Source organism: Miniopterus natalensis, chromosome 12 (assembly GCF_054644295.1).
Source record: "Miniopterus natalensis isolate mMinNat1 chromosome 12, mMinNat1.hap1, whole genome shotgun sequence".
Taxonomy (NCBI): Eukaryota; Metazoa; Chordata; class Mammalia; order Chiroptera; family Miniopteridae; genus Miniopterus; species Miniopterus natalensis.
The window spans coordinates 67463558-67489950 of NC_142092.1; the positions used below are offsets into that span (position 1 = coordinate 67463558).

General features: G+C 39.4%; 1 protein-coding gene across 5 annotated transcripts in view; it reads right to left on the reverse strand.

Annotated features, from left to right (window-relative positions):
* MAPKAP1 (MAPK associated protein 1) overlaps positions 1-26393 on the reverse strand; it is a 178576-nt gene that overhangs the window by 96243 nt on the left and 55940 nt on the right. For all 5 annotated transcript variants that reach the window (XM_016210973.2, XM_016210971.2, XM_016210974.2 and 2 more), the window contains one exon: positions 5077-5249. In XM_016210973.2, coding sequence (XP_016066459.1) covers positions 5077-5249 — 173 coding nt within the window. The remainder of the gene's footprint in view (positions 1-5076; positions 5250-26393) is intronic.

Here is a 26393-nt window from a genome sequence, read left to right on the forward strand (position 1 = left end):
TAAAGCTGTTTTAAGGAATAAAATAATACACTTAAAGTTCCCACATGGAGCATGACACATAGTGGGCAGCCCAGTGTGTTCATATTTATCAATTTATTACCTAGTAGTGTGGTGACTCTGGCATGTGGGAAATATTGATAATGGCAATCTTTCTGTCCAGCTCAATAAACAAAGTATTTGCAATAACTCCCTCCAAACCTTCATCTGTCACTTAAATAAATATATGACCAAGTTGTGAACACATAACTCAGCGATTTTTAATGAATAAGTCTGTGTACAGTCAGAAATTTATCCTAGCAGACACCTACAGAAAGGCCTCCTGGGCACAGCAAGGGTGGAGAATTTCAGTCCAGACCGTTGAATGCTCCTATGTTCTCTTATTTGTTCCACAATTACTTGCTGAGCACTTGCTAGGTATTAACATAAGCACTGTGTTACGGACTGGGGATACAAGCAAATAAAACAGATATGGTCCAGGCTCTAAACTTTATCTATCCTACTGCTCACAGACTTTTTCACTTGGATCCATCTCTCAAATAATCTCAGCCTTCCTTACATTCAAAATCAAACTCTTTATTCACCCCATTCTGAACTTGTTTTTTCTCTAGGACACCCCATTTCAGCACCACCATTCACAGTTTTTCAGTGTCCAGTCTGAGGCCTTTATCTCTTTTCATTCATTCATGCTGGGGGCTTCTATTAATATCTCTATGTGGATGACTCCTAAATTCACATTTCTAGCTCACATCTCTCTTCTCTAAACTCCAAGCATGCAATATAAATGACTATGATACAGCAAAGCCATCTCAACTTAATAGGCAGAAGCCAAACTCTGGCTGCCCATCTTCCTCACCTTCACACACCCCAAAACAAACAAAATCTGGTCTTCCAATGCTCCCTATCTCAGTGAAGGGCACAACATAAAAAGTTGTGCAAATCAGAAATCTTTGATACCTCTCCTCTCCCACACTTCGCATATCTAATTCGTTCCTAAGTCATGTGAATTTTTACCTCTTAAATATTTCCAGAATCTGTCCATTTCTCTCAATCTCTGCTGTGGCTCCTGCCCACCTCTCAGTCTCATTCCACTCCATTTTCTCCCCCATTCTTTGTGCTCTGGCCACACTGGCTTCTTTAGTTCCCTGACCATGACACGCCTCCTCCTGCCACAGCATCACTGCCATGTGGTTCCATCTGCCAGCATACCCCCAAATGCCTCTGGTATCACTTTCTTGGGGAATTTCTCCCTGACTCAACTCCCAGGCTAGATTCTCATAAACAGCATTCCTTTCCTTCAGGGAGATTAGCTCAGTTTTTAAGCAAACATTTTTGGTTCAATTATTTGAATTTTCTGCCCATTTCCCTCACTAGACTGTGGAATTTGTGATAGAGAGCCCACATCTGGTTCCACTCACCACTGTATACTCAGCAAAGTGCCTGGTATATAGCAAACACTCAATAAATATTTATTGTGTACGAATGATAAGTGAAATAAGCCAGTTCAAAGTGCTAATACATTTGATCATTTCTTCTCCCCCCCCACGAAACTATACATTTTTTGTGGGGGATAATCACATCTCTCTGTTGTCCATTTTATCCTCAATACCTAGAACCTGGAACTCTGTAAATATGTGCTGAATGAAGGAATGACTGAGGAGTTAAGCCTTGAGGTTAAGCAGGATATCACGAAAATAGTGAGAAAGACATTTCTGACTAAGGGAACAGCAAAAGCAGGCATGGTATGGGGGTCAAGAAGCGGCCAGTTAAAGAGTGTGATGTGCAGGGTGCGTGGGAGCATAGCTGGAGGTCGGAATGGGGTTAGGCTGTAGTATTTAAGTAGATGGTTCTCAATGATGACCCTAAGAAATATAAATTAGAAGGAAAAACCTAGAAATGGGAGAAGAGTAGACAGAGGCAGGCAGGCAGGCAGGCAGGCAGGCAAAAAGGGGGGGGGGGGTAATAAACAATTCTAATTGCAAAGTCAGAAAACATGTAAGGTCAAACATTCCTATTTACTTTCACCGCAAAGCATGATGACTCAAGTCATCAGGAAAAGGCTAAGCTGTGCTGCTGTTGCTGAACTATTATTGGTTTTGATTGTACAGTAGCTGGTTATAGTATTTAGCAGCAACAGAAGTGAACATTTACTGAGCACTTGCATGTATTTTCTTATTTTATTTCATAACTGCCCTATTAGGAAGTTTCTGTTTTCACTTTACACAAGAAAACTGGAGTACATGGGGCTGGAGTGATTCATCCAAAATCACCCTGATGGGCATTAACTCCAAAATTCAAGTCCAGACTATGACTTGGGATCCCATACTCAACACTATGTTATATGCTGATTAAGAAGGCAGAGGAAATGTTAACACATTTTAGAGGGCTTTTATGAAAAACTATTAAAATTAAGAAAGTTTGATGCTGAATGCAATAAACCCTCAACCACCTACAAAACCACCAAGTTTCCCAAGGGCTCTAGATAGCTGAGGTTACATTAGAATGAAGCGGATCTGTAGTGAACCCCACTGAATGGTTACACCATGTCTTTGTATATCTCAGAGCTACACTTTCTAACATGTGGCCACTGAGCACTTGAAATGTGGCTAGCCTGAATGGAGATGTGCTATAAACAGCAAATAAACACGAGGTGTCAAGCATATGAAAAGATGCTCAAGATCATCTCATTAGGGAACTGCAAATGAGAACAACAACGAGATACCACTGCACACCTACTAGAATAGCTAAAACCCAAAGCATTTACAAAACTAACTACTGGTGAGGATGTGAAGCAGGAACTCGCGTGCGCTGCTGATGGGAATGCCAAATGGTGTACTACTTGGGAAGACAGTTTGGCAGTTTCTCAGAAAGCTAAACATAGGCTCATCATACAATCCAGCAATTGTGCTCCTGGGTATTGGTAAAGTGAATGGGAAACTTGTATCTACACAAAAACCTGCACATGGACATTTATAGCAGCTTTATTAACAGTTCCAACAAACTGGAAGCAATCAAGCTGTCCTTCAAAAGGTGGATGGAAAAATGAACTGTGGTACATCCATGCAATGGAATATTATTCAGCAATATAAACAAAAGAGCTATGAAGCCATGAAAAGACACGAAGGAACCTTAAATGCATATTGCTTAGTGAAAGAAGCCAGTTTGAAAAGGCTACAAATGGTATGATTCTACTAGCTGACATTCTGGAAAATGCAAAACTATAGGAACAGTAAAAAGGTGAGGGGAGCTGGATAAAGAGATGGAGCATTATTAGGTCAGTGAAGCCATTCTACAGGACACAGTCTTTAGAACTGTACAATACAAAAAGTGTACTCTTAATGCAAATGACTGACTAGTAATAAATGTATCAATATCAATATTGGTTCACTGATTGCACCAAATGCACCACACTAATATATATAAAATGTTAATGAAAAGGAAAAACAACAGGCAGGCAGGAGAGGCGGAGGAACGCTATACTTCCTGTGCAATTTTTCTGTAAACATAAAACTACTGTAAAAAACGAAGTCTATTAACAATGTTTTAAAATCTTATAGGTAACCAGCCTCAAAATTACAAACAAACTGAAATTAAAAAGAAAAAAAAGCATAAAAAACAAAGCTTAAAACAAGCTGACTGACATGAAACCAACATATCATTGGCTACAATAAATGCTAGTAATAAACTTCCCTATGAAAAGACGCTGACTTAGACTGGGTCAAAAAACGAACAAACAAAAAACCTCACAAAATTATTCATCATACCTAAACCAAAAAGGCAAAGGTAAAAGGCTGAACAAAGATACATTAGACTAGACTAGTGCAGAGAAGGGGGTGCTAATAGTACTGCAATAAAGAAAGTTCCCTGGGCAAGTTCCTTTGTCTCTCTCAGCTTCAGTTCCTGCACTAAGCAATGTTTCACGATTCACTTAGACAACATATACGAAGTCACTAGCACTGTGACTCCCTTTCCTGTTTTTCTGTTCCCACTTCATGCTGAAAAGGGACAACCACAGCTTAGTCTTGAGCAGAACTGCTAATTCAACCCTTTTCTGAGCCTAGGTGGTATCTTGGTTAAAAAGGCCTTCAATTGCCACAGGAGCAATAAAAATTATCTTTATATCCAAAATTAATTCAGGCAAAGTGAAGGGTTATGTCAATAAGAACTTGAAAGAACAATTTTAAATGCAAATATAGTAATGTAGCTAAAGGGGAAAAAACAACAATGATAACTGACAGCAAACTAGACTATTCTAACCCTAAAAACATGAGAAGAGAAAGTCTGAATGAGAATGCATTTCCAAAATGATGACATCCACTACATTTGTTGATTCCCAAACCACTGCTGGGATGAGCACATAAAACTAGAAGAGGATGCCTGTCAGGTAAGAAATTTAAGTAGGTGAGAAGCAATGCAGCAAAGCCCTTTCAAGTTCAAGTTATGATGTACAAGCACAGAGACTCTACTTTGAAGCACTACATTATAATTGTTTAATGAGGAATAGAGTGGAGTGATTGAGAGAAAAATTGAGCCACTGACTGGCAACAAAAAAAACTAATTCAAACCAAAGGAAATAATGCAAAAACCTTAGCATCAAACAGACCAGGAATCAAATCCTGACTCTGCCATCTCCCAGTGGTGTAACCTGCATCAAGTAACAATTCTCCTCTGCAGAATGAGATCATAATGGTCACCTCACAGGGAGCTGGGAGAATTCACTGAGAAATCAGGTAGGAAATGCCCAGCATGGTGCCCAACTCACAATAGGTGCTCAATAAACATTAGTTCCCTCCCACTAACTCCCATGCCACTTTTATCAGCAAGAGTTAAGGAGGGGTTTGAAACTGCTAAAATGCATTTCCTTGTATCTGGATTCACAAACTGATCTGTTTATTTACAAGCAGATTCTCTGAGATAAGCCTGAGACACACAGGCTCAAGATCTGGTGAGCAACCTGACCTGCATTAGTGTGGACGTCTGGTTCCCAGGCCAATGCCTAGAAAAACTGGGCCCAAAATGCAGTATGGGTGGCCAGGAGACAGCCAGGAACTAGAGCAGCCAAAAAAGAGGAAGCATTACTTGAGTTTCGGCTCCCGTCCTTCGCTTGTGTACTGCCAACAGATGAGCCCGATCAGGTCCTGCACCCTGGCGCTGGCCATTGTCACCACGGTCATTGGCAGCAGTCTGTCCTGGCTTGAGTGTAGTGGGAGGTAGACATCGATCTTCTTGGTGGCTGTTGTGCCTACATGACCCTGTGGACAGAGCACATGCATGAGGGTGAAGCACACAGTTGTGGTCATACAGGCCCTATGGGCCACAACTACCACTCTCCAGGGCCTGTGTGCAGCACAGCCATTTCTCATCCTTTTTGCACAGACCTGCTTATGAGCCTGGAAAGGTCCCAAAGTGGAAACACTGTCTAGTGTTAAGGTTTTTTTCCTTTAATTTTCACTTTCTAACGGTCTAATGACCCAACTCTGCCAGCAGCAAGGTAAATGAGCGCTACAACTAAAACAAAAAAACTTGCATGGTGAGCAGACCCACTGTTTGGCGGCAGGAGACCTGCTTTGCTACTTACTCAGTGTGACCTTGGAAAAGTCACCATAAGTATGGGAAGGCCTAGGGGCAGAGGGGATCATGGGGGAAAAGAGGGACACCTGTAATACTTTCAACAATAAAGAGAAATTAAAAAACCAGAAAAGTCACCATTAGATCTTGGCATCAGCTGCCCTCCCTGAAAACGGCGGTCTCGCTCCTTGAGACCCTGGGGAACGCTGCATGGGAAGCTGCCACACTCCCTGAAGAAGATTTAGGCCGGTAGCACTGGAACCACGGGCTGGCTTCTCAGAGACGATGGGGGCTAATTCTATTATGTAGTACATCTGTTTACTTCAGACATCTGCACTGAAGTTCAAGGGTCTCTGGTCTTCCACTTTTGCCCTAACCATCATAAACACTGCCAATCCCTCCCATGCACCTACCCCTCCTCCCTCCAGAAACTTTCACTCCCCTCTGGGACTCCAGCACTAATCAGCAAACTTCCATAAATTATGACTTCTTTTTAAAAAACATTCCCTCCAGCCCTGGCCAGTGTGGCTCCGTAGGTGGAAGGCTAGGTGATAGACACCTCTTCAGAGAAGCCTTCACTTGATAATCCTACAGAAAGAAGCCCGTCCACAGTTATTCTCACATTTATCCTGTTCATTTTCTTCACAGCATTTAATAATTTGATATTACGTATTTATTGATGTACATCCTTAACGCATCCTTCCCCACTAGCCTCTGAGCTCCATGAGGGCAGCTATAATAATGTCTGCTCTATACACAATGGCCAGCACTGTGCCTGGTACACAGAAGATTCTCCAAAAAAAAAAAAAAAATCTGTTGAACTACAAAATGAATGCATAAATGACTTAGATGACTACCAGATACAAGGTAGGAACTCAACAAATGTTAGTTTCTTCCATCCAGCCCTCTTTCCTCTCCTCTATGGATCTGTTTCCTGGTGGTGGATGGAGATGGAGGGACTTGAGCAATCAAATGGTTCCATCTTTAACACTGTAATTTTATCATTCTAAGGCGAGGGGAAAAAAGATCAAAACTACAGTAAGGAAATACATAAAATCAGTTTAAAAACATTTTTAGAGAAATTCCACATCTTTTATAAGCCAGCATCCAATATTAGATCCATTGATGTTTTTTACTGAGTCTTGTCTCTATGTTATAAAGCAAATAATAAAAAAGTATTCTCTTATGCAATGTTCTCACTCCTCTCTCTCATATGTACACACACACATGCACACACTCACACCCATGCATGTTTTTCAGCCTGGAAATAATCATCCCAATGACTAGCAAAGACGTGTCTAAACAGCAAGTGTTTGACCTTGTCAGGCAGTCAAAGAGTTAAAATGACACCAAGGGCAGGCTTCCTAGAGCGCCCACCCCTCCGCCCACCCCTCCAACCTCCCCTTCAGACCCAGCCCAGTGTCCTGTCCTCCTTCCTCCTCCTGCACTAGAGCTGAGGGACCGTGGGAGTCACAGGATCTCAAAACAGGAAGAGTCAATGAGATTACAAATGTGAATGTACTTCACAAACTGTAAAGAGCTTTAGAAATGCAGAGCAGTTGGCTACAAAGGGCCTAGGTTTTAAAATCAGACCCATTTCTATTACTCAAGCCTATTACATGGTCACATGAGACTAAAGATGGATGCTATAGCAGCCCTAATAATAATAGTTATTATTATAACAAGAACTTGCATTTATTTATAGCTAACTCTTAAATAAACTCTGCTAAATGCCTGCCTAAATTGTCTCCTTTAATTCTCACAATCACTATAAGGGGTAGGGTTCTATCATTACCCTCATATTATAGATGAGAAAAGTAGGGTTTGCAAGGCTACAGTCAACTATTAAACTCAAGATCCCATAACCAAGGCGGAAGAGGCAGAATTCAAACCCGGTCTGCTTGACTCCAAAGCCCCTACTTTCCACATCAATGCCTTCTTTCCCTAAAGTTATTCAAAATGAAATACATTCCCATTTTCAAGGGTTTGGAAATCATCTCCTCCCTCTGTTCACAATGAACCAGAAGTTCTGCCTAAAGCAGTCTCCTGTAGAAGGAGCTAGCTCTGAGGAGCTGGCCAAGAACTGTTAGGGGACTGAGACTCCAGAGAATGTAGCGATTTTAAGTTGACTAAAGGCACTATTGTTAAGGAATGATATTCCTATGAACCCTTTATTCTCTTTATTTCACAGTGAAATAGCAAGTGTGGGGGAAACTATGAGAATAAATGAGGTAGATGCTTATTAAATGGATAAAGCACTTTATCTTTTTAGTCTTCTAATTCCATCTTGAGGCACTGGTGACGGGAACAAGTACCTTGCACAAACATTAAAATTACGTATTTTTTAATAAGAAGCCTCTTCTGAAAAAACTCAAGGTGGTGGCAGCTAGCTCTAATAGTCCCTGTGCTGCAACATTTAGAGGGAGCCATCTAAAACATAAAACAATCCATCACATAATAGAAAGTAATTAATTTATTTAAAAAGAATATGGTGACCAAAGGATTACAAGTACCCACCACACACCAAGGCAAGCCACATTCCAGAGGCCTGACGCCTTACCATCAGAAAGCAGCTCATGGAAAACAAAGATCATTTCGTGGTTTCACTGATGGCAATGCATGTTCCACAACATGGCACTAGGGGAGTGAAGGTATAACTAGAGCACATGAGGTCAACACAGAGGCAGGGAAAACCGGGTTCGTGCCACCTTTCTCAGTGACTCATGCATTCAACTAACACTCACTGAAACACCATGCTGGGCTCTGAAGACTAAGTCAAGTGAGACACAATGGAGACGCTCACCAAATTCACCATCTGTTGAAGGTCTGTATTGCATAATGTGATAAAAAGCTTCAAGAGGGGAAGGCTGTTGTGTGAGCTCAGAAGCAACTCAGACCAATGGGGGTTGGCAAAGGCTTCCGTCCTAGATTTTAAAACTTGCCCTTCCATCCAGTAGAACCATTAACCCAAGGAAAAGATGCTTACTGTACTTAAATACCTACTATACCAATACACAAAAAGTGAACAGAGTTCTTCTGAGACATGGGATTATGAGTGATTTTAATTTTCTGCTTTATATTTTTCTGCATTTTATATAATGAGCATGTGTTATTTTCATAATTAGAGACAAAAGAACTACCACGGGAGGCTTAAGAGCGTTAGGTAAGAGAAAGAGATGATCAATTTTGAAAATGCAGCAAGATTTATTAGGAACACACTATGTGCCAGGTGCTGTGACAAGCTGTTGAAAAAAATAAGTTTTAAAATGTAACTCAGACACCTTCCCATGGCAGGTTAAACGATTTTTATCAAAGAAAAATAAAAAGTAATAAACCCACAAAGGGCTGACAAATTCGGATTTGAACAACTCTCTCCAGGAGTAGCCCCTAATCAGGGAATGCCCCAAATTCAGGTTTTAGAACAAAAAACAAAAGTATTCCCTGTAGCAAAACTATTCCTCAACACAAATGCAATTCATGAAGACCAGCTATGACTCCAGAGTTCATGTCACATGGCCTCCCCATGACATGATGGCTCTGCAAATGCAGCTAAATCTCAGACTCAACATGTCTAAGACCTGCTTTCTTCCTCAGCTCATCTCTCATTCAATATCCCATCTCAGTGAAGGCTTCCGCCACCTACTCCACACTCAACCTCGGAAACTTAACTCCTGTCTCATTTACCTCTGAATGCCTTTGAAAACATCCTCAAATCTTTCTCTTCACTGCCACTGTCTTAGTTCAAGCGCCATCATCTCTGAAACCACTGCAGCAGTCTCCCTGTTTCTAAAAATCCCTCCTCTGTTCAAATGCCTTACTGCTATCAATATGATTTTTCTCAAATCACTGATCATACCATATCAGTCACCAGCTCCGAAACATATAATGGCTGCCCTCCCCAGGGTTAGCATTTCAACTCCTTAGCATGACAGTTAATACCCTTCACAATCTGGTCCCAAAAATCATTGCTAAAGTAAACTGAGCAGTAGTTAAGAGCACAAGATTTGGGGTCAGCCAGATCCAGGTTTGAATCCAGACGCTGCCATTTTTTTAGCTACTAGACTTTAGATGTTGGGCATCTAACTACACTTCTCAGAACATCCATTTCCTTACTTGGAAAGTAATGTACATATCAATAGAATGAGTGATCAATCTTCTTTTAACACATGATTTTAAACACCTGCATTAATATTATAGCATGTAGAGATACAATCAACTTATTCCCCAGCTGTTAAATATGTACGCTGTTCCTAGTATTTTACTATTATGAATAATATTCTCAAAAACATTCTTACATAAATGTTTGTGCACATTTTCCTAGGAGTAGGCTATTGGGTCAATGAGTATGAATGCTTTGTGGCTTATGATATATACTATAATAGTTTAATCTTTTGAAAAGTAACTTTATACCAATCATGATAGATCGTCCAATTAATAATTAGGTCATAATCCCTGGCTGGGTGGCTTGGTTGGTTGGAGCGCTGTCCCACACACCAAAAGGCTGTGGGTTCAATTCCCAGTTAAGGTGCATATGGGAGGCAATCGATCCATGTTTCTCTCTCACATTGATGTTTCTCTCTCTTTCCCTTTCTTTCTCTCTCTGCCCCTCCCTCCCTTCCTTTCTCTCTAAAGACAGTGAAAACATATCTTTGGGTGAGGGCTAAAAATAAATAAATAAATAAATAAATAAATAAAATAAATAGCTCATAAAATGTAAAAACCTTAAAAACTTAAATAAACTTCTAATATATAATATGAATAGGTACAGAACAAATATATAGAATTTTAACATGATGAATTAAAGCATTATATCTATACTAGATTTTTTCCTATTTGATCCCATTAATTAAAAAAATATGCATTTTGCTGCTTAACATAAAGTTAATTTCAAAATTATGCACCTGACAGTTTCCAAAATAGGGGCAGTAGGAAGAACAAGAGATGGTATCAGTTAAACATAATCTTGAATTAAAAAACATCCATATCAAGTGAGGTAGCTAACTTAAGTTTTAAGGACAAAAGGTCAGTGAGCAGTGCTACTTAACATCAAGGTTTGTCAGTAATAAATTGAGTATCAGATCTCAAAACTGTTACTAAGTGTTCAATTTCTCTGTCAAGGGGAAGAAACAGAGAAAGGAGACACAGCTTGGCTTCTGCAATTAAAGAGACAAAAAGCAGGCAACATTATTTCATTAGTCACAACTGCACAAGCAGATCATTATATGTAATTTTAATGCAGAAATAAATAAATCAGTGTATCCAGACAATGTAATGATGCAAATTGATAAAAGGGTTATTTATAGCCTTCAGAAGTTAAAACTCTCTTAAAGGAATGGCTGCAGTTCCATTCTGCCAGTACCTTCCTCCCCCAACTCTCTCAAAAAGGGCCTGTATTCTACCAATGGCCTAGTCTTTAATAACATGGGAATTAGACTTGGTACAGGTGCCTCAAATTATCATTACTCTGATGATAAATAAGGGACTTCATTTGGTTAGAGTGATTTCAAACAAAACCTGGCACAAATTTGGTCTAAGCCAGGTTTAACAGACTATGGAAAAATAAAGAGGGTCTACGTGAGGTGGAAAATAAAACCTAAACACCAGACTGCAGCATTTTGCCCTCAATAAGTGCTAGCTTTATGGGCTTGGAGAAAAATCTCCCTTTTTACATTCAAATTGGTAGCACTAAACTTATGAATAGGTTTTGAATAAAATTCTATGACGGATACATTCAGAGCTAGGGACTTGGCTTTGTAGTGCTATCTTAACCCTCAATAAATCTGGAATGCTTAAAGGCTATTAAATTAACATTTTCCTGATCTGGCACCTGTAGTCAAGTTAATTTGTCAAAAACATTTCTACAGTTTGTCACTGGACACAGTATTTTCTGACAAGTTAAGTTTAAAATAAAATTGACAAAATCTCATTAATTTCCTCTGAATCACCAACCTTGGTTCCATTAAGCTTTTATTATTAAGAACGTCAACTGTCACTCTTTCTTTAACAAGGTCAAATTCTGATCTGGGCACTTCCAGGATCCTTATTACATTAACAGGAGCCAGTGAGGTAGTGCAGTGTGGCGGTTAAAAGAATGTTATGGGATCAGAAAAACCTGAGTTCAGTTCTCAGCAGTGCCACTTACTGTGTCTCCTAGGACAAATTTATTTAAGCTCTGAGTCACTACTTCCAACAGAAATAGTGGATTATAAAAGTACCTCCTCATGGAGTTCTTTAATGATCCAATGAGATTATGTATGTAAAGCACTTTCATCACTAGTCCACAGTAAAGATTCAAGAAATGTTGGGTGTTTAACAGGTTTCCTTTTCTTCTTGTTTATTTACATTCATAGACTTAAAACCCCCACTTTATTGTCATTCATAGACTGGAAACTACAAGGGATGTTAAGGGTCATCCCTTTAAAACATTTTCCCTAATGGGTGTCCTACAAACCTCTCCTGAATCTCACTGATGAGGGCCCTGTCACCTTCTCAAGCAGACCCTTTGCTTCTATCTTTGGTCGAACAGTTCTGATGGCTTATACACGTTTCTTTCCATCGTTCATACACTCTCTGGGCAGATGTTACCCACTGACCTTAGTTTTAGCCCTCAGAAAATTGGAGCTAACCCACCTCCAATTCCACTTCACACAAAATAAACTGTTACTAAGCACCACTGAACGAGCCGGACCATAATCCTTTCCAAGTATTATGCAGCACAGAAAACATCCTTTCCATTAGTCTTTCTTACACTAGTGATTTTTTTTTTAAAGGGGGAATTTAAAAAAAAAAAAAATCTTTATTGATTCCAGAGAGAGGAAAGGAGAGGGGGAGAGAGAGATAGAAACATCAATGATGAGAGTCATTGATCAGCTGCCTCCTGCACGCCCCCAACTGGGGACTGAGCCTGCAACCCGGGCATGTGCCCTGACTGGGAATCGAACCCCAACTTCCTGGATCCTAAGCTAATGCTCGACCGCTGAGCCACACCCGGCCAGGCTACACTAGTGATTTTCACAATTTTTCTTTCTAGAACATCTATGGTAAATGTAAATCTACAGTCCTGGACCCAGAACTTTTCTCTATTTAAAATAAACCCTCCACAGTTTGATACTCTGACAGTCTTCTTCCACTTTGGAAAAAAATAAAATGCCTAGAGCTACTGGTCTGAAACAACCTAATTGTTATCAAATGAAATTTGAGTAATAGCCTCAAATAATTTGTTTGTTACACGATATCATCTGAAAAAAACCAGTAATCATTCATGTTCATATACAAGGAAGAAATCTTACAAAAGGCGGGGAGGAGCGAAGCTGAGGGAAAAGAAACGAAAGCCTGTATCAGGAATAACAACCGTGTTCTCAGAGTCTTCAATTCAGAAAGTGGTTCCTGACACTGTCCATTTTCACCATCATGGGTTATATTTGCTACGTACCTCTTTACGGAGTCTACAGAACTGGTATGGACCCTGATCCTGCCAGCCTTTTGCTGTGTAACGTGGGGAAAGCCCATAACTTCTCTGAAAGTCAATTTCCTCAGCCATAAACAGAGATGAGACCATCACCTCAAAAGAATGACAGGGCATTTAAAGTAAAAATAAAGCACTTTAAAATGCTCTGTAAACTGCAAACTGCTATACAAATGTCAATTATTTCTTATTATTGTTACTTAAGCTGTGGCTCAGGCCAGGCAGATCTTTGGGCAAACTGTCCCTTCAAACAAACATGAAGGTGAGAAGCTGAGGCAATAGGGAAAGGCCTCTACCTCAGTCATTAAGAGAGAAGAGCCATAGCACTCTCTTCTCATCTAGCCTCAGGACAGTTACAGCAAGTACCAGGAGGTGCTTTCACACAAGTACAATCCAGCCATCTTTAAGCATAATAGATGCAAAGTGTCCGTTTTGAATTTTCATAGCCATTGTGGGATTCTTTAGATCATTAATGTTACACAGCACTTTGCATTTAATTATACAAACAATGACTTCTATAATGATGATAATATCAGGGAAAGGTAATTTGCATGAACTAAGCCCCATCACCTAGGGTAACTATAGGGACTTCTTCATTGTTAAATCATTTATATAATAAAATCAATATGCTTTAAAAGTAAAAATAGGTTTTTTAAAACCATAAAGAAGAATTACATGTTTTAAACTCTATCAATTATCATAATATAATGAGTCTTTTTAAGATTTAATATCAACTTTTAAAATTAAAACTCAATGGAGACTGTATACTTGGCTCCATTACTAGATGATGTATCTCTAGAAAAGGTTACAGTACAGCCATTATCGCCCTCCTAAATTATATGGAAAATTTGGTATAACCCTCCAACTACCCCAAGGACAATTTAATTCCAGAGATAGTGAAGTATTTTGAGAATATAAAATTGTATAAATATTGAAGGAAATAATTCAGGTGCACATATCATATTCATTTCTTTCAGGGTTTCAACTGATTAAATATTGCACCAATTTTTAATATTAATATACAACTTTAAAATGTTTTCTATGTTCTTGATTTTGAAGTTTTTAAAAACCCACAAATTTCTATACAGTAGTAGGTTCATGACTGTTTTATCACTTTAAGAGTCAATGTTCCTTAATGATATAATTCAAAAATTTTACTGAATCATTATTTAGTAAGTCATAAGAGCTTCTTGCCCGGCCGGGCGTGACTCAGCGGTTGAGTGTCGACCTGGGATCCAGGCGATCGGGGTTCGATTCCCCGGTCAGGGCACATGCCTGGGTTGAGGGCTCGATCAATGACTCTCTCATCATTGATGTTTCTGTCTCTCTCTCTCCCTCTCCTTTCCTCTCTCTGAAATCAATAAAGATATATTTAAAAAAAAAGAAAGAAAAAAAAGAGCTTCTTAAAATTAATCTTTCATGCACATCTAGCTTATTCAAAGTTAGAATTTAATCAGATGGCCTTGGCACAAATGGGCTTACTACTTTCTTTGCTCAATCAGTGTATGTCTCTACGGTAATTATAATTAATTCAAGTCCCTGATGCACCTCCTAGCAAACAATGTAAAAACATCAGACAAATGGAAATAAATAGCTTTACATTTCTCCAATTATGATATTCACTTTCATCCTCAAAATGCACACGTGAAATAACTGGAATGTGTGTTAGTCTATGTAGGAAAAGGCGACACAAAGAATCCACACCTCTGGTGACAGAGAAAGATGCTTGTCCGCAACAAAAAACACTTTTTTTTTTTTAAATAAACACTACGTAAACAATACAACTGCAAAGAGCCTACTGAGAAAGTCTGCATTGTACAGTTTGCAAATGCTGGATGAAATATAAGCAGCAGCAAGATAAAGAAGAGCTAAATCACTATTTACCTGGAACAACACTACCTGCTGGGAAGAATCACTTCTAACTATGTGCAACTTTACAACTGAGAAGCAGTCCAAAAAGTCTGACTATCAGGCCTTTACCCCACATGTCTCCTAGATGTGATAAAAGAAAAAAAACAGTAGTAAGTAGCAGAAAATTTTATTTGTAAAACTGAGAGAAAAACAGGTTCCACTGGATAAGGCTGTCAGTACTGCGTACTTCAAAAATAAAAAGCGCTCTGCGCGTCACACTATTCAATTAGGTAATCAGCCTAGCAATACAAAGTAAAACCAGCCAGCCACAGCACTGACAACCTTGGTGGGTGAGACCAGGCGCCAGGAGCAAATTCCTCAGTAAGCAGCCCTTTGTGTTCCCACAGAAACTCCCTGACGTGGTATGTCACAACTACTTGCTGACATTTACTGGCACCTACCAGGGTCCAAGTACTTTTTGGTACATTATCTAATTTAATATGGCCAACAGTCCTATGAGGATTGCTCACTCCCTTTTAAAGCTCATTGAGTAGGCTCTGCTCCAAATCCCTCAACTAGGGAGAGATTAAGATTCTAACCCAGGTGTGATCAACTGTTAACCCCGCCCTCTCAGTGAATTCAGTCTTGAGTAGGGCTAAGTATCTAGGAAAGGTCATGTTACAGTCACTGCTTCAGAACTGGGAGTACTGGCCTGAAGCATCCTTCTTGGTCTCCACTGCTCCTCTCCTGCAGCCTCACCTGTCACACGCACTTGCAGCTATGCAGGGACTGCTGGCACTGAAGGGGGACGTTGGGGTAACTGCTTCCAGGAGCAGTTACCTCTTTTGTACAGGCTGAAGGCAGAAACTGTTTTAGATTTCCTTGGTCTTGGGCACATTAAAGGGGCTTAATAAACCCTCACTATGTTTCAGAGGTAAAAACACAAGGGAACAGCAGCTCCCTGAAGAGTAGGCAGAACCCTCTGCTCCAGTTTTCAAAAAGCAGTGGTCAAGTACCAACTCACGGGCCCCAGAGAATCCTTACTGTGGGAGTAAAAGTCTCAACAGTAATTGTGAGGTGTATCTGTTACTAAATGTGGCTACCCAGGTGGCAGTACCCAAATGTGCTTTGATAATGACAAAGGAGGAAAATAACAGTTTGGTCCTTGGAGAAACAGGCAAGCAGCATATGACATCAACATGGCATCAAGCTCCAGCAAAAGCAAAAGGTCCGAGTTAGACAAAGGCCCATCTTAGGCTGCAACCCTCTTCGGAATCAGGCAGCAGAAGACCTGCTCGCTTGCAGAAACTGACAAGTCACACAGGTACCAGGGTCCCCTGGGTTTCTCCTCAGCCCCATGGCATTATTTCCCTCCTGTTCATCCTGAGTCTTAGTCCAATCTCCTCTGAGGTCCTAACTAAACCAGACATAGGGAGAATCGGGATTTTATCTTATTAAAATAGATATGGCTAATTTGTCTTTTCAAATTCATTTTAAATTAAATTGGATTTGCTCGGGAAGGCTGCTAGGTCAGTTCCCCTGCTGTGAATGCAGGACAAAGGTTAATTGCACGCCCTTCACCAGCTCTTCTGCTCTCCCGGGCAGGCTCTGATAACCCGCCTCAGAGAGGTGGGAAGGCTCTGGTTTATTGGGAGATAATGTTGCCATTAGAGCCATTTACCATTATGCCAAGAAACATTTTATTTTTTTAACTAAATAACAAGATATGATAGCAATAACAAGAATGAAATGCAATGATGTTACCAACTGACGGTTAATTCTTCTAAAACCCAAAACCCAAAGAATAAGACCTAACCTATTTGCTTCCCTAAAAGGCCCCAACAGATACAAAAGTACACACCCTTCTGGAGTAAACTGTTTTCTGGTTCCAGTGTAAAACTCCATTAACATTTTCACTTAATTTATCTCATTTAAACTGCCTATGTTCATGAAAATTTAACCCAGTAATTCCGTTATACAAAGCATAACAAAGTATGAATATTTAAATACAATGTAAATAAAACACTTTATCAATTATATTTTTGTATTCTAAATTAGTGACTTCACTTAGCATGCCTGCTTTGCACAGCACCACACTATTTTTCAATTAAAGGTCCAGATGTTTCTAGGGCTCCAGTAGGCAACGGCAGTTATGAGAAATGCTTTATCTGCATTGTAATCATCACCACCACATCAGCTCCAGGCTGCATTAACATACTCATGTTTTATTCTAGCTCCCCTTCTAACAGAGCAGGTAATTATACAACACAGCAGAGAAACACAATCCTAAGAGCTGGACAATTTCCTTATAAGCATCCACCTGAGCAACACATTTTCACACATGATCTTAAATTTGGAGGGAACTGCTTAGCAGGAACATTGACTATTCAGAATAATTTTTTAAACAACAGCAAAAAAGAGTGAATCATAGACATACCAACTTAGCTTCAAATATTACTAAAATGTAAGATGGCCTGCACATACACACACTTATGTATACTGAAAATCAACTAAAAATTTGTGTAAAAACCACTCTAATTTGTAACAGTCTTAGCTATTTCTTCTCATTTTTAATGCCAGTGTTATCTCTTGAACAAGTCAATTCTATCTTTATTCTTACTATCCAAAAGTGACAATTCACCTGGGATGAGACTGGGCAAGTATAGCAATTATCCTTGTGCCCATTCAATAAAAAGTAATAAGGGCAGAACAAAATGCAATTCTGACAGCTGCAACAAAAACGTTATTGCATTTATTATTTAGTTAATTAAATGACTCCCTTACCCCAAAATGGAAAAGAATAACCTATGTTATAATAGATACCGTAATGCTTAGTAACCATAGTATAATTTCATGGGAAAATCTAGTTCTTCATTGTTAAGAGAAAATGTAACAAAATTAATATAATTTTTAAAATTATTCTACAAGCATTTTTATATTCTGAGGTATTCTAAAAGACAGTGTCCTAATGAAGATGCTATTCAAAAGATAAATGCCTTTAGATATTAAAATCTCAGAAAGGTCAGATCCTGGCAGGTTACACTTGAGCACCTGAAAGCAGACAGCTTCCGTTCCTTCCTAAAAAAACCTCAGGTGGAACATTTTTAATACATCACCATGTCACTTTTTAATGTGCCCCAATCTATTAACCACATGGCAAACTAACAGGGATTTTTAAAATATGGGTTTTATGGCTTTGTGCTGGTGATTAATTAAATAAATAGCCGCCGTTTCACAAATCATTCCTCTAATTAGTCTAAAACAGACACTTTGCATTCACTGGTATTACTGCCATCTGAAGCTCACAGAAGGGCAGGAGTGGTGCGGCAAGGCCGCGTCTCTGCACTTTGGAGCCCACTGTCGCAGGCTCCACGGCTGGCATCCCACCCTGCCACCCAGAGGCGGAGGTGCCATCTTCGCAGGTGCTGCAGTCAGCTGGAATTTGATTCCAGCTGCTCAGAAAAGATGTTCTCCTTAATTACTCTCCCTCACCCTAAAGGAAACAATGGAGCAACAAAGGAATAAAGTGCAACCTCCAGCTGCAAATAGAAGAGGTTTCACCGACACAGTTCATGGGGTGAAGAAAGCTGGCTTGTTATCTAGGTTAGGAGTAAGTAGGGCACTAGGTCAAGCAGGCTTTCCTTAGAACTCAAAACATGTTATGTCATTATCTTGAATTCAGATATTAAGCAATTCCTTCCAAATCCTATTATTTAAAAGACTCCATTCAGAGTCTGAGGTCACTCTTTTTGAAACTGATAGGAATTAAATCTAACTTGTTTTGGGAGCATATTTTTAAAAGATGGCAATTCCTCTGAAAGCAAATTAAACTTAGAGATAATATTTAGTGCCAGAAAAAAAAAAAATCAAATGGGAATATTACGAGAATCCAATTTCCTTCAGGAAATACATTAGTTTCCTAATCTTGGTATTTAAACTTCATTAAGTATATTTAGGAAAAGGAAGAAAGAAAAGGAAAGAAAAGAAAACAGAAGAGAAAGAGACAGAAAAGGGGTGAGAGGGAGGGAGGGAGAGAAAGGCAGGGGAGGGGGAGGAAGGGGAAAACCCCGTGGGGAGCACACACGAAGCACGCTATAGAGCATTCTGTAGAAAAGGCCTCCCGGTTTCCCTTCCATGAGAGCCTCACAACGGAGGAGGAGAGAAGGTGCAGAAACCACCCGGACCCCGGAGGAGACAGAGTCCAGCGCCCTCGCTAACCCATGGAATTGCAGTTAGCCTCAGTCTCCTTCCATCCTGAAAGGATGTCGGCCCCCACTCTGGTCACAGGGGCACTGAGATGAAGTGGATGCAGCACCCAGCACGTTGCTACACGGACAGCGCTCTAGAAGTGCTGCTGCTGGCCACGTAAAACAGGCTGAAGGCAGGGTCTAGGGGACTTATTTTCACTCTACAGTGCTTTTTGAAAGAGTCAAGCGCTGCAGGATCCGTGTTCCAAACATGAACAAAAGGGACAAAAGCACAAGAAGTACACGAACACGGAACGACCAAATTAAGCTCAGGACACTAAGAAAACTCAAGTCAGCGGCAGCTAAGAAGGAAGACTGCAGTTTCTCTGACTTTCACCTTGACTAGCACCAAAAAGCGAGGGGGCCTCTGAGGATGTTTGCATGGAAGAAACTGGAAAGAAAACGAATGAGCTTTAGAGTCAACAGACCTGGGTTTGAAGTCTAACGTCACTACTTACTAGTCGTGTAAACTCAGGCAAGTGTTCCACCTCTCTAAGCCTCAGTTCCTCATCCCAAAATGGGGAAACTAACACATACTTTGTAGGGGAGCTGGGAAGAAGGAATGAAATAGCATAGTAGGCACTCTGGCATGTATTGGACACTCAAACAGTTTGTGTTACATTAAGTTGGATCCCATGAAGCTGCTATTTGATCGTTTATGACCCACAAAAGTTGCAATTCCATATGGTTCCACCTATTATTACGGTGACTGACACAGTAAGTGGCATGAACTGGAAAAACAACTGAAATTCTCAAAAATGGAATGAACTATATTTCTATCAAAATAGGAAGACAATCATAATACCAAAGGTGCTATTTACCCATAACATTAGCTTATGTAATGCCAAAACAACTCAATGAGATAGATTCAACTATTCTCCCCATTTTACAGATGAAATGGAAGCTTGGAGAAATGAAGAAACTTGCCACAAGGTCACACAGCTGGTGAAGCTGGAATGCCAACCTGGAGCTAACTCCAGAGCCTGAGTTCTTACCTATCACTTAAAGTTGCCTCCCCATACTGCAAAGTCATTTGTTTTTATTTTAATAAAACTGCATGGGTGGGCAAAACACTGGAATACATATTTCAAAGATATATATGAATGGTCAATAAGCACATGAAAAGATGTTCAACATCACTAATCAGTATGGAACTGCAAATCAAAACTACAATGAGATACCATCTCACACCCATTAGGATGGCTACTATAAAAAACACAGACCCAGAAAACAGCAAGTGTTGGTAAGGATGTGGAGAAACTGGAAATTTTGTGCATTGCTGGTGGAAATGTAAAATGGTACAGCCACTGTGGAAAACAGTGTAGAGGTTTCTTGAAAAATTAAAATAGAATTACCAAATGATCCAGCAATAATTCTTCTGGGTGTATAGCCAAAAGAATGGAAAGCAGGGTCTTGAAGTTGTTCACCCATGTTCACAGCAGCATTATTAACAATAACTAAAACATGGAAGCAACTCAAATTTCATTAATGAATGAATAAGCAAAATGTGGTACATACATACAATGGAACGTTATCAGCCTCAAAAAGGAATATGCTACAATATGCTTCATATGCTACAACATGGATGAACCTTGAGGATATTATGCTATGTGAAACAAGCCAAGTCACAATATGAGATACTTAGTCAAATTCATAAAGACGGAAAGTAGAGTGGTGGCTGTCAGGGGCTGGGGGGAGGGAGAGAATGAGGAGTTATTGTTTAATGATTAAACAATGTTTTACAAGATGAAGAGTTATGGAGACAGATGGTGATGATGGTTACATAACATTATGAATGTATTTAATACCACTGAGCTTAAAAATGGTTAAGAAGGTTTTAAAAAAACCAAAACTGTGTGGGGACAAGAAACAAGTAATTTACAAGTCATCTTTTGGGCCTTCCAAAGGATGAACATGTCAGCGGGCAACAGTGACAGTATTTCATACCAGTACCTGTGGTTACTGGGATGGTGACACGTTCAAAAGTCCCATTGCAACCGTGGCATTCTAGAGCACTTCTCCCATGCCATAGTGTTACTCAAAGAAGAAAAAAATCAGATATGCTTTGAAGTTTCCAGAAAAAAATCTTAAAAGTTTTCATCAAACAGTTGCTGTGTTCCCATTATGTTCCAGTCAGGCCTTTTGCTATGTGACAAAGGCAGCAAAGCTTTATTTATTTGTTTGTTCATTTATCTATTTATGTTTACCTCTATTACTTCCTGAATCCTTTGATGCAAAAAGTGAACAAGTCATCACAGAAAGAAAACCGGCACTGACAGTGGGTACTATGAATTCACTTCCTTTAAAAAAAGAATTCAAGTCAAGGAAACCCCCAAATGCCATGCTTTTAAAGCTGGGATTCTAAAAGCAATCACACTTGCATTTAAGGCTTCTTAGAGCCGCCTCTGTGGCACCAAATCCACCAAAGATAAAGAAGATGCTTGTGCTAAGTTGGGAAAGTGGAGACATCAGCATTTCCGCCTTCAGACCATTATTTCTGCTTTCCAGACAGCACCAGATAAGGCATCTGAAGTGCTTGCTGTCTTCTGTGCAGCCACTGCCCATGCTCCAGGGTTTCCCTGGGGGTTTCTTTCCAACAATTGCAACAGAGACTCTAAGAGGAGCCCAAATGAGCTGCCTTAACCTTCCCATAAACTGATATTTCCATAGAGGATTAAGATAAACGTTTCAAATAAGCCAATTTCCTTTACTAAAAACCAAAGTGACAATAGAAGTACCTAGAGAAATATACAAAGACAATGAATAAAATACACTTTTCTTGTCCTTGGGCATGTAAAAACAAAGAGCAAAAGGTTAGATGGAGGGGGAGGCACAATTCCCTTATTTCTGACTCCACCGCAGTGCAGCCAAATGAAAAGTTATACATAATTAGATCGAGTCATACCAAGTAGAAGAGAAAAAAACTTCCAACCGCTTCATACTGTTTGATATGTGCTAATACTACATGGTATATGTTCTGTATTCCTACTGATTAGAAATTTTTTATTCAGAAGAATGCAACTAAGTCTCTTTCCTAATAAGGTACTTCCAGAACTCTGGGGATACCAAATGGTTGCTTGCTGAACTGGTAAGAATCAAAATCTCTAACTACCCTTGGGGTCCCTGTAGACGGGAACAAGCTTCCTTCTAACGCACCCTTCTAATGCAGCTCCCTTGGGCCCCCGGAAATGAGAGCTTCCTTTGACTCAAGGGGCAGGAAGTATATGCTCCTGAACTGAACAGAACACGAAAGAACATGCGAAAGTGGAAAATATCCTTAAGAAATCATTTCCTTTGGGAAAGCTGAGGGGAGTCATAGGGCCTCCTTGGCTTTGGTCACCTGTCAACCTTCACACTGCTTTCCTCCTTATCTTTTGACCCTGAAGAGCCTTTCTTGTTTTTCCCTTCACAGTAGTGTCTCCCCCAATCCCCTATTAATTGTATGCTAGTGCATGTGGAGTGTGAGATATTTTATATTTAACAGAACTGGCACCTTGAACACTCTGGAAAGAGAATGACTAAAACTACAAGTAGCTAACACTTCCTCTCTGTGTCAGGTACTAGACTGAGCCTTCTACATATACTATAGCTGTTTTTTTTTTTTGGTTAATCCTCACCTGAGGATATTTTTTCCATTGATTTTTGGGGGGGCGGGGGAGAAACATCAATATGAAAGAGACACATCGATTGGTTGTCTCCTGCACATGCCCTGATGGGGGCAGGGATCAAACCTGCAACCTAAGTACCTGCCCTTGACCGGAAATCGAACCGGTGACCCTTCAGCCCATGGGTTGGTGCTCTAACCACTGAGACACCGGCCAGGGCTACTGATCCTCAAATGTGCCCTTACTTACCTCATTTTACTGATAAATATAGTGCGAAGAAGTTAAAGAAACTATTAAAGGAGAGCTCAGATGAAAACCCAGGTCGGACTGACTCAAAAGGGCACAATCTTTACTCCTCTAATTCTCTCCAACATAGTTTAACTATTTCTTTTTATTTTAAGGACATAGGAAATAAAAAACTTCACCAAACAAATGAACTCAAAATCCAGAAGCTATAAAGGAAAAACGATAAATTTCCCTACATTAAAAAAATGTGTTTAGTCAAAAAAATCAATAAACAAAGTCAAGAGATACACATTAAACTGGACTAATCTCCCTAATATATAAAGAACTCTTAGAAAATAAGAAAAACATTGAGAATTCAATACATCTGGGAAGCACAGAACTGTCGAAGTTCTTAAACACACGAAAAGCTCAACCTCATTCATAAGAGAAATGCAAATTAAAATTACACAGATTCACTTTTCACCTATTAGACTGGCAAAAATCCAAACATTTGATCAATTCTGTGGTGAAGCTGTGAGGAAACAGGCTCTCTCATATCTTGCTGGTGGGAGCTTGTAATTGGCACAATCCCTACGGAGGGCAATTTGGCAATACTTACAAAAATTACAAATGCATATTCCCTTTGACCCAGCAATTCTGCTTCTTGGAATCTATCCTACATATATAATTGCACACATGCAAGATGCCATATGTGCAAGATTATTCACTGCTGCATTGTTTGTAATAGCAAAAGATTAGAAACAACTCAAGTCTCCATCAACAGGCTAAAGAAATTATAGTATTTCCAAACAATGGAATACTATGCAGCTACATGAAGAAATGAGACATTTTCTGGGCACGAAGGTAGACAGATTTCCAAGTTACACTGTTAAGTAAAAAAAACAAGCTCTTGTCCTGGCCGGTGTGGCTCAGTGGTTGGAGTGTCAGCCTGTGCACCAAAAGGTCAAGGGTTCCATTCCCAGCCAAGGGCATGTACCTGAGTTGCAGGTTTGATCCCCGCCCAGGTCGGGCACATGTGAGAGGCAACCAAGCGATGTGTCCTCTCACATCAATGTTTCTCTCTTTCTCTTTCTCCCTACCCCCCCCCCCACTCTCTCTAAAAATCAATGGAAAAAATAACCTCGGGTGAGAATTAATAACAACAACAAAAACACAACAAAAAACCACACACACACATATACACAAACAAGCTCTTGAAAAGTGCTAAAAAATAAACATATATATTCATATTTGCATATGGACATTCTGGAAGACATACAACAAACTAGTAAAATGGGTGTGGGTAGGCACTAGATGAATAGGGGATAGGAGGGAGAGAGACTTTTCACTATATAATTCCTCTTTACATTTTTGAACCATAAAAAATATTACCTATTTAAAACATGAAATCAAAAAAAGAAGACACCTATAGGACACACTAAAACACAGGTTGCTAGAACCCAGAGTGTCTGATTAAATAATTCTGAGAAGAGCTCAGGAATGTACATGTCTAACAAGTTTCCTGATGATATTGTTACTGCTTGTCTGGGGACCAATAATAATAAAAGAATAAGAGTAGTAGCTATCATTTACTGAGTGCTTACTTCACGGTGTGCATGTATTATCTCATTTCATCCTCATAACACACTACAGTGGGTAATATTAACCCCACTATAAAGGAGAGAAAACTGAGGCCCAGAGATGTTTTTCACCTGTAAACCAGTGACATCACCTATCTGACAGGTTGTTGTGAAGATTAAATGAGAAACACATATAAAATACTTATACTTAGCACAATGCCTAATACACAGTAAATGCTTAATCAATGCTTTACCTGTAAGGCAATAAATATTTTCAAGGATGTTTCAATAAATGGAACCACATAAATTATAACAAAATCAAACAAGAAGTTTAGCAAAGATGTTTTAATTGAAAATTTTATACATGTAGATTAAACAGCTCCTTCTAATTAAATGAAGGCTGCTTTAAATATGCTATATCCTCACTATATAAATTACATGGTCTTTAAAACAATCCCATAATTATACATGGGTCTTTGAGGCGACTATTTAATTATCTGAATATATTTGATGAGAAAGGATATCAATTGAAAAGTTAGATGTATAACCATTATTTATTTTAATAAAATGGCGTGTGTGGAGGGGATATATGTAATGGTGACTTAAGACAAATTCCCAAATGTAAGATCTGATTCCAAAATACTGGCATTTCGAATTCACTTAGTTACCATGGACAACAGGATGCCTCACACCATGAAACTACACCATTACTGCACATGTTGCTAGGCTATAAGCAAGATGCTCCTTTGGGAACGTTTCAAAAGAAACATCAACTTGCCTCTTTCTAGGAACAAGCTACCCTTTAATATTTAACCCTGATTAAAAAATATATATGAAGAAAAGACTACAAAAAGCAGCTGACTTTTCATAAGCTTACGAAAAGCCATGCTCAATATAAATGAGGTAAGATTAAACCCAGGGCAGAGGTCTACAAAACATTTTATTTTAATTGTAGTTTTAAGTATCTGTCTTCATTCTGCCTGAAAGATAAGCTACACTTGGAACATCCAATTACATGGTAAAAAAGTTCCAGAGTACACAAGAATAAAACTGGGATCATATTGAAAGTGTAGAATGAAGCAAAATATAAACAAGTCTTTATCATTAAAGCATTAAAAGTTTTAAATTTATTGTTAAGAAAGGCTTTACACATTTAGTCACTATAATTATAAGAGGAACTATTCTTTCTATTCCCAGGCTTCCTAGCTTTATCCACAAAATAAGTCTTTCTGCCCTTTTAGAAATACTGGGAAAGTAGTCCCTTCTGTTTGTCCCAGGAAGAGTTACCTGGCATGGTATCACCTGTTCCAAATCTCTCATAAGTGTCTGCTCAGCAATTAGTACTATGTTCAAACTGTACTGGGCCCTGGCCAGCTTCTCGAATCAGGTCTGAGGGCCCAGTTCTCTCTGACCTCATTACTGGCATGAAAAGGGTATGAGACAGCAATTCTGACAAGCCTGTCTCTTCTGCAAATCTAATCTCTCCCGGGGTGTCATCCCAATGTCAAGATCTGTACTATCCAATACAGTAGCCACTAGCCACATGTGGCTATTTAAATTCAAATTAACTTAAAATTTAAAGCTCTGTTCCACAGTCACACTATTTAAATTTAAGTTAATTTAGAAAATTTTAAAATCAGTTCCAGTCATACAAGTCACATTTCAAATACTCAGCAGTCACATGTAGTTAGTGGCTACCATATTGAACAGCACAGCTATAGAACATTCCCACTATCACAGAAAGTTCTACTGGACAGTGCTGATCTACACTCAGTGGAGGACACATTCAGGTATTAGGGCTGCTGATACTAACCAGAACTGTCAATAATAAAATGAGTATTTTTAATTCAATTTT